The sequence below is a fragment of the Cervus elaphus genome, chromosome 12 (genome assembly GCF_910594005.1).
Source record: "Cervus elaphus chromosome 12, mCerEla1.1, whole genome shotgun sequence".
Classification (NCBI taxonomy): Eukaryota; Metazoa; Chordata; class Mammalia; order Artiodactyla; family Cervidae; genus Cervus; species Cervus elaphus.
Window position 1 is genome coordinate 46,279,412 of NC_057826.1, and position 16,246 is coordinate 46,295,657.

General features: G+C 35.5%; 1 protein-coding gene across 9 annotated transcripts in view; it reads right to left on the reverse strand.

The window, feature by feature from the left end:
* CCPG1 (cell cycle progression 1) overlaps window positions 1–16,246 on the reverse strand; it is a 45,930-nt gene that overhangs the window by 8,298 nt on the left and 21,386 nt on the right. For 4 of the 9 annotated variants that reach the window (XM_043921139.1, XM_043921140.1, XM_043921136.1 and 1 more), the window contains 6 exons: window positions 15,638–15,842; window positions 13,466–13,561; window positions 11,437–11,688; window positions 10,303–10,329; window positions 6,969–7,090; window positions 2,154–3,559 (listed from right to left, as the gene is read on the reverse strand). In XM_043921139.1, the coding sequence (XP_043777074.1) occupies window positions 2,154–3,559; window positions 6,969–7,090; window positions 10,303–10,329; window positions 11,437–11,688; window positions 13,466–13,561; window positions 15,638–15,842 (2,108 nt within the window). The remainder of the gene's footprint in view (window positions 1–2,153; window positions 3,560–6,968; window positions 7,091–10,302; window positions 10,330–11,436; window positions 11,689–13,465; window positions 13,562–15,637; window positions 15,843–16,246) is intronic. The other 5 variants (XM_043921137.1, XM_043921142.1, XM_043921141.1 and 2 more) reach the window with 5 other exon arrangements.

Here is a 16,246-nt window from a genome sequence, read left to right on the forward strand (position 1 = left end):
AACAGCTAAGGCTTATAAACAGTATCTACATGCAGTTCTTCATCTCCATCATCACACCTTTGTCACTAGCTCGACAAAACACTCCATGGCCATCCAATTCCCAACCAAGATATCCATTCTTTTTTTGGGGGGTGGGGGGGGAAAGCATTTAACATTATTCCTTTTACTTGAGATGATTTTTGATTTTCACAATGCCACTCTCTGCCCATCATTCTCAGCCTTCTTTCTCAGCTGTTGGTGTTCCTCAGGAGTCTGATACACACCTCCAGCCTAAACTATCTGCATATACAGAGTCTGGGCTAGGGACAGAGTCACATAACCAATGGCCAACTAATTCTCTCTACTTATATGTGAATAGATACCAAATACAATTCTCATTTTCAACTCCCCTTACCCAAAACCTTCTGGTATTCCTTAGTATAGTTGATGTCTATATATAACTATAGACAGTTATATATTTTATATATATATACACACATACCTACACACACACACATAGACAGAGACATATATTTGTAACTATATAACTAGTGACCCAACCCAGAAATCTCAAAAGGTATTGTTACTTTCTACTTCTATTTCACAAGAAATAGCACCGATTTTACTTACTATATATTGTTCAAATCTGTCCCCTCCGTTCTATTCCTGCTACTGCCCTAGTTCAGATACTCATCAGCTCATGTCTGTATCGTTTCAAAAACCACTTTCAGCATCTAGCTTCACTCTTTCCAATAAACCCTTCAGGCTGCTGCCAGTGATCCAAAATGCAGTAAAACAAGTCCTCCAGCAGGAAGATTCTTCATGATCTGACTCTCTTCTCCTGTTCACACCCCAGCTCTACCTTTTCTCCTTAACATAGCATGTCTTCACAGCTCCAAACCAGTGCGAACGAAGCTCCCTTTGAGTGGAATGTACTCCATCTGCGGCAGGCAAGTTCTCACTACTTCTTCAAAAACCAGTTAAAAAGAAGTTCAGCTCAAAGGCCATCTTATTATGAAGCGTGCCCAAACATCTACTGACTGAGGCCACCATATACATATGCCTCCACATCTCCACTGCATTTCCTGTATTGACCTAATTCTCCAAAAGCCTGTGAGCTCCTTGACAGCAAGACTTTTTCATTTCTTTCCTCAGGACAGCCTCACAGTACTTTGCCCTAGATATGTATTTAATGACTAAAGACACCAAAATCAGTCTCATTATTTTATTGACACATTACATTTATTCAAAAAGCTATATAGAGAGAAAACTATCTCAAGGGTTAAAAAATAAAACTAACATTCAAAGATTAGGAGAGTTTTGTGTTACAGAATAGAAAGCTGGTAAGCAATGGATAATACAATGTTATTTTTAAAGGTTATATATAAAGCACACGCATTAGAACTTGTGGCTTGCTAAGTTTACCCCTTTGATCTTGCCTCTACCTTTACCAATAATAATTCTATAATAAATGTATTAAATATCATAATTTAGTTGGTAAGTAGAATAGACAAAGCAAGTGGGACACTTGAATTGTTACTCTGATTTCATTCAAAGTATAATTTGTATTTTTCACCCCTAGCTTCCCAAAGTGAGTGAGTAAATAAAAGATTAAGGAAATAATTTAACTTATGGTGATTATCTTTTCATATAAAGTATAATGAAAAAAATGAAATAGGCTAAAATAGAATTTCATATCCTCAGCAGATTTTTTAGGGTAGAAATTAAACCATTTGCTTAAGTCAAACTGATTTTATAAAATTTTCAGTTTGTAATAGATTTTAACTTAAAATTTAATCTTTCAATTTAATGTATCCTAAATTCCAAGGCAATAAAGTACTTTTACAAATAGTACTTTTGTTTACAAAAAGTACTTTTACAACAAATACAGCTGACCCTTGAACAATGTGGGCTTGCACTGCTCGGGTCTATTTATACCTGGATATCTTTCAATAGTAAATACTTCAGTACTACACGGTCTGCGGCTGGTTGAATCCTCAGATGCAGAAATGCTGATACAGAGGGCCTGACCATAGGTCATATGCAGACTAACCCCCAGGTTGTTTAAGGGTCAACTGTAGTAGCATTCTAAGAAACTTATCAAATTATAAAAATGCTATTCAATCTACAAATGTTAAAAACTATTATAATAACATGGTGCTATGTAAACCGACCTGGGTCCATATGGAGGGGAAAAGGTGTGACCAAAGAAGTGTCTATATATATATCCATCCAACTTCTCAAATACGCCATCATTATCTACTTGATATTCCTTCATGTCTTTAAGATAATCTTTAACATCATTGACAAAGTCAGTGAAGAGCTTCTGATCATGTATAAAGACACCATTTAGGAAAAACTTATTGATGAAGTGATCAAGTTCTTTCCAGTGATGAAAACTATCCAGTTTTTCTAATAAATACCCTTCAATTAACTGTCTAAATTCATCTATCCTTACAGGATTCAACATTTTAACATTAAAAAGGTTAATAGATTCCTGTTGAGCACATTCAAATACACCAGAACAAGCCTTTCTGAAAGAATTATAATTTCCACCACAGTCATGCTCAGCACTGCATTTCTGTGAATTTGTATTTTTTCCAAATTCTTCAAAATGAGGCTTTTCTTTTCTTCCCTCTCTCTGCATAGTAGGGCCTCTACTATTCTGGTTTTGTGTACGTGCCTTATACTGTGGATGTAAATATTCACTATAAACTGTTGTCGGTTTTTTAGCTGTGGCTTCTTTCGTAGCACCAAATCTTTTATTGCCTTTTTCATCAAAGATATTCTTGGTGGTATCTTTGAAATGCCTGAAAGTGGATTTAACTGAATCTGAGAATTTTTTCAGATTTTCTTTTACAGCTTCTTTAGCCTGTTTAATTTTTTCTTTATGATGCCTCACAAACTCCTTAGTAGAATTCTTCATTGCATCAAATGTTTCCTTAACAGAACCCAAAAATGTTTCCTTTGATTTTTTAGCTCTGTGGTTTCCTCTGTTCCCTTTCTTCTTTCCATCAGTTTCTTGTTTCTCATTTTGATCTTTTGCTTCAACATACAGTCTTTCCCATAAATCAGAGCGCTGCTGCTCGAAGGTGAGCTTGCGCTCCAGCTCGGCGAGTCTTTCCCGTAACATTTCTATTTCCTTTTTCTCAGTCACTACACTGGGCGAGTCTGGGCTGCCATATGAGTGACTGGAGCTTAGCTGTTGGAGTTCCACCCTTAAGGCCATGGTTATTAGTCGTTCTCTTTCTAGTTCCTTCCTGAGCATCTTTGCTTCTGCCAGTAGAGTCTCCCTTTGATTAAGGAAACTGTGTGTTTTCAGCTTTTCTTCTTCCAAATGCTGCTTAAGTTTCTGATTTTCTGTAATTAATTCAGTGCTTGTCCCTTTATCTTCTAATATCCTAATCTGTTCTCTTAATTTCCTTAACTCTTCCTGTAATGAAGACAAAGCTTTTTCTTCCTTCTCCAGAGATGTTCTTAGATACTGATTTTCTGTATCAAGGTTCTTTTTCTGAGTTTCAAAGGACATCTTCTCTGCTTCAGTATGGGTCCAACACCTTGCAAGGTTTTCCTTCAATGACTAAATTTTTTGAAAGATAAGAAAGAAAAATATCAAGTAAAGTATCAAAGCTGAATTCAAATCTTTATGGTATAAAAAATACTCCATAAATGTTTAGTGTCTATTTCCACAGAGACTATCCTTTATGTAGTATTTTCAATACATGACAACTGGAAAATAAAAGGTTCATATGCAAGAAAATGCAGAGCAAAGAGCTACATGAAAATAAAAACAAAGCATGCTGGAAGAAGACTGCCTTCTACCTTTTAATTACAGGACTCCACAATCTGTACTGAGAAGGCTGCTAGAGAGAATTTAAGAAGGACTAAAGGCTCTCTGATCCTTGAGTGATGGAGATTATCTTATAAAAAGTAAAATTATAGTTAGAGATGACTTCAGGCTTCAAAAGTCTGTTATATACTCATGGCAGTCTCTGAAGGAAAAAAATTTCAATAATCTTAGTACTATTTGAAAGATCTTGTTCCTACACAAATTAACATCCTAGTTCAGGTAAGTCATATAAGTTCTCACACATTTCAGAGAACAGACTAAATCTTGGTAACATTTACAACTAATTTCTCCAATTTCAATGTTTCTGAAGAGACTGACCAGATTAGCAATGTAACTCTGAAGTCAGCACCATTTCTGAGAGAGAAATTATGTCCAATCAAGTTTACAGAACTTTTGCTGCAGTGCTGGGTAGCCTTGAAGGGTCTGATTTTTCTGTTAATACATGTATTAGTAACAAACTTTAATCAAAATAGCAAGAAATCAAACAGATCAATGGTTATGCTTAAATAGATTAATGGTTATAGCACTATCTAGTCAGTTAAAATCTCTTATGTATAAATCTGCAAAATGGTATTTCAACTTTGTTTAAAATTGACTACAAACATTATGACTGTTCCCTCTTTAAAAAAAAAAAACACACTTTTGTTTTTTACTTTTTGACCCACGTGCACAGCAGTGAAAGCACTGAGTCCTAACTACCTGACCACAAGGAAATTGCCAAGACTTTTTTTCTTGGCCATGCCATACGGCGTATAGGATCTTATTTCCCAGACCAGGGATCAAACTTGTGCCCCCTGCATTGGAAGCGTGAAGTCTTAACCACTGGGCTGCCAGGAAGTCCCATGACTAATCCATTTCAGTCAGACCATAAAAATATCTGACAGAGTCCAAAAAAAAAGTCCTTTTAATGACAAGATTTTCCACTTGAAAACTATCTGAGATGGATACTTCACTGTCTGGCTCATTAATCTTCAAAGAAACAATTAAAAATCAAAATTTCCTTATAGTTATTTCATCTGCTCTCCCTGTGTGATAGAAAACAAGTTTCATTTATCCAACAGAAGTGGACTTTGGAGAATACTATGCTAAGTGCAGTAAGTCAGAGAAGGACAAATACTGTATATCACTTATATGGGGAATCTAAAAAATAATACAAACAAATATAAAAGCAAAACAGAAACACAGATATAGAAGACAAATTAGTGGTTACCAGTGAGGAGAGGGAAGGGGAAGGGGCGCATTATGGTATGGGATTAAGAGGTACAAACTACTACTCTGTATAAAGGATATACTGTATAGAACAGGGAATTATAGCCACCATCTTATAAAAACTTTTAATGGAATATAATCTGTAAAAAATACTGAATAACTATGCTGTACACTTGATACTAAAATACTGCAAGTCAACTTACTTCACTGATTTTTTGAGTGAACTATGGAGTAGAGCAGACTAGTGCAGTACTGTCTTTAAATGCACAAGCATAGGGATTGCCGCAGGATGACTAGAGGGGTCACTATTCTGTATCCAGTAAACTGTAAAGTCTTGAATTAAGTGACGAAGCAGATCCTGGACAGGTCTTCCATGAAGATCTTCAAACTCCAAACCACATTTAGCAGCTGGAGACAAGAGGTTTGCAAGAACTGACTCAGTAAAGATCTATGCAGGGTGAATCTCCTTAGAGTCAGCATCATTCTATGCAACCAGAAACCATGATAGTAAAGAAGAAAATGGCTGCTGCTTCCCGTAACATCCTCTGCTCAAGGTTGTAACTCAAGAGGTTGCCACGCCCTTCTGGAGGAGGGCATGGCAACTCCCTCTAGTATTCTTGCCTAGAGATTCCATGGACAGAGGAACCTGGCAGCCTATAGTCCATGGGATCACAGAGTCTGACATGACTGACTAGCACACTGCTCAAGGCAGAGAAAACTACACTATTTACAATTAACTTCAGTAGTCCATCCCTGAAAGATATAATTCAGATGTTAAGAGGGATTCTGTCTTCCAAAGAAATACAACCATAACCCTATAAAGAGTATATATATACAAAAAATAAAACAAGAGTATATACATAAAGAAGGGAAATTTACATTGTGAAGCATATACATTGTGAAGGAAATTTAGGGAAATGGAAGCAAAAAGGAACAGTTTACCTTTCTACCCTGAGTTTACTATAATCCCGATACCCTTCCATAGCAAGAACTAGAGAGGAAATATTTTGCTAATCCTCATAAACCCAGAATGGAAAGCATAGTCCTGTTGGAGCTAGGTGAATTTCAGGTATTTTCATAACATGCTTTCTCTGTCTTCATAACGGAAGTTATGAATGTCTTCATAACTGACATGAGACCAGAGAAAAGGACTGCCTGATTATTCCCCATGAGCAAGGGTGCCTCCTAGAGAAAAGTACAAACTCTCCTCTTTCTCTGTCACTGAATGAAAATGTTTTGCTTGGCTCTATAAAAATAATGTTAATAATAATAATAGTTTTTTTTTCATTTATTCTTGGCTATGCTGGGTCTTCACTGCTGTACAAGAGCTTTCTCTAGGTGCAGCAGGTAGGGGCTCCTCTTAAATGTGGGGCTCGGGATTCTCATTGCGGTGGCTTTTCTTGTTGAAGAGCATAGGCTCTAGGGCACACAGGCTTCAGCGACTGTGGTACACAAGCTCAGCTGCCCCCAACATGTGGGATCTTCCTGAACCAGACATCGAACAGGCATTCCTTGCATTGTAAGGTGGATTCTTAACCATTGAACCACCAGGGAAGTCGACTAATAATGTTTTATATATAACATCAATTAAAATAATGTTAACTATAATATAGTGATTAGGAACAAAATCTTTGGAGTCAGATAAACAAAATTAAGTTCAGCTTTGTTGATTGCTAGACTTGAGAAAGTTACTTGGTTTTTTGAATCTCTTTCCTATCTATAAAATGAAATTAGTATCAATATTTGCTTAATTCACTGGGATGTGGCAAGAAATGCTGTATGTAAGGTACAACACTGACCAGGACACGTAAGTACTCAGTCAACAATTACCAGTACTATTACTGATTTACTAATCTGCACTGTACTGGTATCTGAATAGCGCAATAATTATTGGATAACACAATTTTAAAAATTCATTACTAGTACAAACCTTATATTCTATTAGCGACTCTTGTTCCTGTTGACACTGGGAAAGATAATCCTTCATATCATTCAATTCATCTTCATGTATCTTTTTGACTAACTGTTGACGCTTCTGAATCTGAATTGTGCCTAAAAATAAAACATTTGTTATTAGAGATATATAAGTGTCACAATTACCAATATTTTTAAATATACAATGAAACACATAATTTGCATATATTTAACTGCTTGATCCAGAGAGGATCATTTTCTTTAAAATACCACAGTTTTACAAAATATTTCAGTTTTATAAAAATTCTGATTATATAAACAAAGAAGGAATAAGTAAAATCTTATGGTGTCATTCATTAAATGGCAACAGATAGATGCTAATTTATAAATCAGACCAAACAGGCTAATATATTTTTTATTATATTTAGCATACACCAGGTGTATTTAAGCCGTTCACTATTCTTTTGATTAAAACAAGCCAGACCATATTACCCTACCAAGCAAAATAATTTATGTCATGTTTCTGTCTTATTATATTGAAGGCACTCAAGTTTGTTGTATTTAAGGGCTCTCTGAGGTACATAAAGTGCTGCATTCCCCACTTCAACAGAGAAAGGAACAAATCATGCAGTCTTGTCACAGGTTATAAGTCACTAAAGAAAAATGAATTTTTTTCTCACTATATTTTGCCTAAATGATATAGCATAAGGCCAAAAAGAATAGCAAGGAAAACAACTGGCTAATTATGATTACCCACCATTCTCAGAGCCAGCTCTTTTAAGAACTCTGCATTAGTTAGGCCTATGTGGAGTATCACCATCCCTACCCCCGTGAATCATAAATTAACCAGGATGCTCTATGTTTTCACCCTAAAAATCAAACTGTTAATTTGCCAAGACATGCTGTTCACATGCTGCTACATGCTTCATGCATGAGAAAAAACACTTAATCAAAAAGAAGGCCAAATGCATCTGGCAACCATAATACTACATCTACTGAGTGGCATCACATCACAGAATTTTGTAGTGAAAGAATATAATAAATTAGCAGTTTATTGATTTCTGAAACAATAACTTATTTCTTTAATACATCTTGAAAACCACTAAAAACTTTTGCCAAATTACAAACAACTGTTACCAGTTAACAGCAATGATACTCTGTCAGAATTCATTTCTTGTAATTAGCCTCCAACTAATAAAAATAAATGGAAAAAAAAACCAGAAAAACAAAAATTCACAAATTTGCATGGCAAATTTGTTTCCCTATTATTCCAAAAAATCTCAGATCTTTTGAAATATTAAAATAAATTTATCTATAGTTCCAAGGCAACAGAAAACTGTTTTTTTTTTTTTCCAAAACTGCTAACAATGAATTCCTTTGGCCACTGGGAAACATCTTAAAACTGTGTTGAGATCTGAGTTTGTGGTACTATTACACAGCATATGTTTGATGACTATCAATGTGACACTTATCAATCAATCCCATCATTAGCTTTTTTTTTTCCTTCTACACCTTCAGCTGTAAACCATAAAGTGTTACAACCCAGGGTGTAAGGCTTTCTGGTTATGCCCACAAATCTGCCTACCTTAATCACATTAACCCACTGTCGGTTTTTGCTACCACTGCAGTAAGGCTTCTTTTCTACAGATAAAGTGTCTCAGTCTCACCAGAGCTTCCAGCCAAAACATCCATCTGCCTGCTGGGCAAAATTTTTGGGGTGTCTTCAGTAAAACAAAACAAAACAAAGCCACTTCAGCACCTGCCCTAATTCACTCTAAAATAAAGTTCAGTTCAGTTCAGTTGCTCAGTCCTATCTGACTCTTTGTGACCCCATGGACTGCAGCACGCCAGGTAAACCAAACTGTGCTCACCATCTATTAACTTTTATCATTGACCAAAAAATTCATCCCTCTAATTCCCCCACCACCTAAAGTAAAGAAGCTAACACACTTCTTGGAATTTAAAAAGTAAACCACCACTATCTCAAGTATCCCTGGCTCAAAGTTATGTTTTCCACTGGTATTCCATGTTCCTTATTTCACCAGCCTTCTCTACATCCCCAGCTTCACTAGAACAGTCAAGGCCCTGATCACCAAATACATGAATTACCAAACCTTCTACTTGACTATTCTAATTTATCCCACACTATTTATCTTTTGCACTTTTCCTCTAAAATTACTGGTTCAGGTCACTATAAATCAAACTCTCCTGCTCAGATTCCAAGATGTTTTACAGTATAATAGCATCCCATGTATTCCAACCTTATATTCCATTATTTCTAAATATCTATTCTATACCTGGCTATACAATCCTGCCAGTCTTTTCAGTGCTCCCAAACTTAGCAAGTTTAATTTCAGGTTATCAGGTTCTCCACTGCTAGCATGTTCTGCTTTCCTTCCACATAAAGAGTATGTGGAAGTAAAGACCCAACTCAAATCCTACCTCCTCTAGGATGACTGACTCAGCGTCACAGTCTGAGCTATGATTCTTGTTTGTGCTTCATAACTTAGCACCTAGTTATATTGTTATGTTATTTGCTGAAGGGCAGGGCAGCCTATACTTAAAGCAACTCCATGAGGAAAACCAATCAATTGAATTCCACTGTCAATTTAGAATATGAAGTCTACAGGTAAAGCAAAGAACAAGATAAGTGCTTCATCATGATTTTCAAAAATTTCTTGTAAGGACTTTCAGGATCTGAAGCAGTGCCAAATACCTACAGTATTCTTTTACTATCCTCAGTCCTTCTAAATAGTTCTCTCTTCCATCCAACATAGATATGACACTCCAAATTTACATGGAGCCAAGGTTGGTGAATGTTCTGAGTGATTAATTTAGTAGTGTGTTCTTGATAAATAATTATAAAGCAAATGACTAATTATGGAATGCAATGACTGACTTCACAGTGCCTGGGAAATTCAAGTTGGCTCTAACATCAACTCAAAAGAACTCAAAGTATTGAGATCAGTGCCACAATTAAGGAAAAAAAAACGTGATATCCTTTAAAAGTAACCATGAAAAACCTATCATTCAGATTAAGTTTTGTATGTTCACTGAGCCAGTCTCATTAATGTATAGACCTACTATTATGAAGGTTGCTCCTATTCTGAAAAGCTAATCTGAAGTACTACAGGAAAATATTTTATTCAATATAATAAAGTAAATTTTACAAGTAACAAATACCTTAAATAAGAGGGCAGTAATTTATCAGTTTTTAAAAGCACTCCTAAGTTAATCTTTCTACAAAATACTTAAAGGTCATGCATTTTGCAGGGCTTTAATGCAATGTGGATTAACATTAAATCACTGTCCAATTTTTTTTTAGTAAGAAAAAAAGATTAAAATTACACCTTCTCCTTTGTTACCTCCACGTTTACCTGCAATGGGAAAAAACCATGCTCAAGAGAAATGTTCATACATTTGCTCCAGCTAGATAATAAACAAGTTAGGTATTTATTTCAAGTCAAATCTCACTATAACAAACTTCAAGGGAAGATACAAATTAAAAGGTCCCAGTATTAAATTCAAGCAGACATCCACCAGGCATCTAATACTTATTTTTTATTAATATGAAGTTAAAAACAAGAAGAAACACATTTATTTTCTCTCACTTTAAACAAGAATTGATTATCTTCACTAAGTTTCTTCTCATATTACACTATGTTGAATAATACATCTTTTCTAAGAATCAACACAGGGTACATGTAATTCTTAAATCTTTAGGAACACACTGGTGGAAGGAACTAGAAAAACCAGATTACTCAGAAAGCTAAACTGTGTATTATGTAGGCAAAAATCCTAAACGTAGTTAATATAAGGCTAACTGCAAGTTGTGAAGTTGACAAGATCTAAGACATTTGCTTAAACTTTTTCAAATTTTTAATAAAGCAAAAAGTACGAATGTTCAGTTCTCAAATAGTCTTATCTTTGTACAAATATACAACTTAAGTAAGATTCAATGGTCAGGCTCCCAAAAGAAAAAGACCACGTGGAATTCCTTCCTCTTTCACCAGGGTAGTTTCAAAGGCTTTGCATCAAGAAAATAATTAACCAATGTAAATAAGAGTAATTAACCAATGTAAATAACACTGAGCAAAGTATAATACAAGTGAATTCTTAAGTCATGTGACTCACAGAAGTAATACCAACAGTCATAAAATATAATGCCTGCATGAAACCTGAAGGTAGAATTGAGCACCAATTACTGTGACATTCATTTCAAATGTAACATATAGTTACAAGTGGAACTTAAATAATCCTAATAATATGTGTATGAACAGCCCTTACATTTCTTAAATACTGTTTCATTTAAGTGCAAATAGCTTTGTGAGGCAACACTATCCCCATTTTCCACAAGAAAACTAAGGCTCAAACAGGTACAAGTTTTCTAAGGTCATATATTTCAAGGATGACACTGAAAACAGCTCCCAGAATGCCTCACTCTTCACCATCAGTTTATATATAACAAATTTGCAAATATTTACCATAGAAATGTCCAAATCCCATGCTGATCGCAATCACCAAAGCAAGTATAACACATTTATTGAGACCACTACTGAACTGCCGTTTACATAGCTCCTGAGGGGGTTCAGGCTCTTGTTCAGCAAGTAGCCTTTCTTCAGATTCTGAACTAGACATAGTCTTCTTTCTGGCACGACGTCGTCTAAAGGTCGGACTGGGCTGATGGCTGGTTTCATCACTGCTTGATTCGTCATCACTAGGCTGAGATGAAAATACTATTTTAAAAAGAAAAATGGAGATAAATATTAAATATTTTAGAAAGCTTTCCTGGTAAATATGATTTAGAATCCCATCCCTACATGCCTTTTTACATAAGACAGCCAAGAACAAAAACAACACAACAGAATCAAAACTTAAATTTTCAAATTTATCAACATAAAGCCCAAGATTTCAATTGTGATACCTAGGACTTTTTTAACTATATTGTGTGCTGCTGAGCGTCTGGTTTTGGCTTTTTTCTTTTTTTAATGTCCCTTATACTTCACACCATTAAAAAAATCATTCTCATAGCCTATTAAGTTTCACTGCTATTAGTGCCACAAATGCTATTTCTTGAAGTAGGGGAAAAAAAAACAAAACTCTCTCTCTTCAATTTAATTTCAAATGGAGGTAATTTAAGCTCAATTGTTTAAGGAACAGGGGGAAGTATATAAGCAGTTCCTGTGATTTAAAAAAGACAATAACTACCAAAAGTTTCCCTGAGTGTACTAGCCCCTAGTCTTATTTCCATCCTATGAGCCCCAAATCAAGGTTCAAAGCACTATAGTTTAACCCAGGCTTCCAGAAGTCAGATGAGCCCTTCCCTTCGACTGCCACTCTTACTAGAAGGTTATTAATTTTACCCTCTAGTAAATATGTCAGCATGAGGAAGTGACACAACAGCTATCTCCGATATTAAGGACTAGTCTTGTGCTGCTCCTTTATGAAAGAATAATAAAGAACAACAAATAGAAAAAAAAAATCACAAGAAATCTCAAATACTAGAAGCATATTCATTGGAAAAAACCATCTTCAGTTTTTTCAAATGTATTATTTCTTAATGTTATCCCATATATCAATAAACTATATGCTGACACAGATTACATGACTCAGTAATAATTTCCAAAGGCCAGGGAGAAGGAAAAAAAAGCACTACAAGTAAGAATAAAATGTGAACATAAATTTGATACAAAGAGCTCCAAAACCCACAAACATTCATGCTTCAAAAAAGCAGAACACTTCTTCAGAAGACAGGGTATCCATGCCACAGCAAAGCTGCTGACTCAGGTTAAACAATACTTTCGAAAGCTGGATCATAGAGAATTCGGGTGACTCTCACACTTACAACAATAAACACAAAGGCAGAAGGCACTACTGAATGGATGAATAGTCCTAACAGTTAAAGAGAGAGGTGTCACTGAGAGATCTTTGGGTCAAAACCCTTATGCCCATCATGTTTATCTGGTTATTCTTGATCACTAGTTTTTCCAAGATGTCATCGCCTCAGCTGTGAGCTTACATTCTTGGACAAAGAGAAAGAAAGGAAGACTTAAACAAAGCATTACACAATATAAAGGCATTCATGATCATGGCTGGAGTACTTAATTCAGACTTTCTCACATAATTAAGATGGGTAAATATAAAAACAAACCATTTGTAAATTTCTTAAATTTTCAATTCTACGTTGACTTATTGCTTTCATTATGCATTCTAAGTAAACAGATAGGGCTGGCCCAAATGAAAAAATTCACATTCTTATCTAATGCTTCCATCTTTTTTAACCCATACATATGACAGCTGAGATTCTTTTAAAGCATAATTTGGCCCACAGTCCAAGATGCAAGCAATGCAAAGGCATGCAAAAAGCTTAGCCAGCTTTATTACAAGATCAATTTTGAACACCTGTTCAGAGTATCACAGATTACACTAGATATCTTTAAAGCACTAAGTAAATAGTAAATGTGACTAGGAACACTCAGCTCTAGAAAAGCTGATCAGATTTAGTCACACCACCTTGGAAAGTGAGTTGGCTAGGAACGTGGTGTTTCAGCTGATCATCCCATCCCCTTATGCATTCAGGAATCTTCCACAGCTTCTCCCACCATCTTTCTTTTGTGAATAAACAGGGGAAAAAAGATGTATAAAGCTTTATTACAAAGAATAAAAACAAAAAAGAGAATTGAAAAATACTTATTTATCACTTAATATGATCACATGCTCCATCAAAATCTAATAATCATGACTTTTTAAAAAACACATACAACACAAACTTTTATACAACTACCAACTCTGCTTCCTTAGGGGAGGAGAGGGTCATATGGAGGGACTGGGAAATGTTCTTACACCAACAAAAAGATTACTGCCACAAGAATCTAATTTGTAAGAAGAAAAAAAAAAAAAGAAGTTGAAATTCTATAGAGATCGAGAAGACAGGGAAAGGGAAAAACAAACAAAACTAAGCAACAGATGGCAGGAAATTTTACCAACCAAGAAAAAATCTGCTAAGGGAAGAGAACAAAAATTCTTAACAACTGATGTATATAGACTATTTTCAACATAGTCCAAAATGTTATTTTAAATTATTTTTTAGCATTTCTTTTACTGAAATAATTCCCTGGGAAGGAGAACAATGGATAAAAATACACCTAAAAAATATTCTGCTTAAGTGAATCTGTAGAATTCTAGGAAGTTCAAGTTCAAAAAGGAGATTAAAACTAGCATAATGTGCTTTGACATACTGAAGTTCATGGAAATACAATCAACAGTGTGTGGCATCATTTCTTAAATGTCTACTTGAACTCTTCCGCAATGCTCCTGGCTTCAATGTGACTACACATCTGGCCCACAAATATTCTCAAATTAAATCAGCATCTGGTTTAACCCCACTTGAATTTTATTAGCTTAAATTGGAATAACAGAATTCCCACAGTCTGATTCTGGCAAATGAAACAAAGACTGGTAAAATCGAAGAAAATGATCTGAAATAAAATACTACACGTATTTGTTTTTGCACCAAATTAGGAAATTCTTATTAACACCAGCAATGCCCCAAGTGTCTCTCCCATAATCCACCCTAAATCATAATTGGGGGTTAATAACCTTTGGTTCAATATAGATTTCTCTTTTTTTCCATAACTTTGTATTTAAATATTTATATTACCTAAGATGTTACAGATGTCCCTAAAACTGAGCCAAAAAATCACAGAAGGAATTAGCTCAGTAACTCACATTTCACCTCCAAATGATTCTGTCTGAACAACAGGCATTAACTGCATTAAGCGAAAGCGAAGCGAAAGTCGCTCAGTCGTGTCCGACTCTTTGCAACTCCATGGACTGTCCATGGAATTCTCTAGGTGAGAATACTGGAGTGGGTAGCCTTTCCCTTCTCCAGGGGATCTTCCCAACCCAGAGATCGAACCCAGGTCTCCCGCATTGCAGGCGGATTCTTTACCAGCTGAGCCACAAGGGAAGCCCAAGAACACTGGAGTGGGTAGCCTATCCCTTCTCCAGCGGATCATCCCGACCCAGGAATCAAACCGGGGTCTCCTGCATTGCAGGCAGATTCTTTACCAACTGAGCTGTCAGGGAAGCCCAACTGCATTAAGAATGTGACTTATAATAGGTACATTTTCATAACTCAGTCTAAAGTGAAAGATCCCAGTTTGGGGGCTTTAGGACACTCCTGTTTTGCCAGTTCCTTAAATCCTGTTTGGCACATGGTAGCACACAAAAAATGATTGTTGAGTGACTGATAATTAAATGGATCTGGAAGGCTCAAAAAAAGTTTCTTTCACTGTTTCTATAATAAAAAATTTGTATACCACTGTAACTCAAGATCTTAACATTCTCCTACTTTTTAGGTATAATGGCTCAATCTCCCACTCCTGAAGACCTAAAAATTGTCGAATGCGTCCTGAAGTGTTTGAGACATTAACAAATCTCTTAAAGCTATTTTTTTTCCTTCTTTTAATGATAAAAGATGGTATTTATTGGACTACTGTGCTCTAGGCCCTGGGTTTAGGAAAACACTAGATAAAACGGTAGATTTTTACAAAAAATTTTCTTGCATTTTACCCAAATATAGTCATAGCTTTGAGATTTAGGGTCAGAAAACCAGCCATTATATACAATGTGATCATAGGAGTCCTAAGCCTCCAATCAGTCTATTTGCTATGCAGTTCTTACCCGTTTCTGGCTGACAAAACGTATACTGGCTGCTAGAGGAAGAGCCCATGTTAAAGTCTTCTGGACTCTCTGCTTCTTTAACAATTATTGCTTCTTCTTGATTTCCAATGTCTTCTAACTTAGGTGGCTCAAGTGTAACAATATCAGAATCATCACTGACAGTTCCAAAATAGAGATTGTCATCAGGTAACTTTTCTTCCTCTCCCTTTAGAATCAGAACCATAATTTTAGAGACATATTCAACAAATATGTATGGCCCTTACATTTTCTAAGTATACTTAAGTAGTACGATGATTGAGTTTAAAATAAGTCCTGCTCAATAGGAAAGGATTACTCAAGAGTAGACTCATCTTTCAGTCTGAAAACACCATCAAACCTGACAGCAACTCTATCTCAGAATTAAATCAAACTGCTTGCCTACCATTCATTCCTGCAGGAGTTGAGAAACAAATTCATCTTTCAAACCCAAAGTTCACAAAAAGAAGAGGATTCATTTCTCATCAGTACTATGGGTTTATTTGGGTTGTAATAAATAAATATCGGTTTATTTATATGGTCAGGAAACCCATAAAAGATTGATTAAATTTTTCTAATAAACTTCAACAGCTA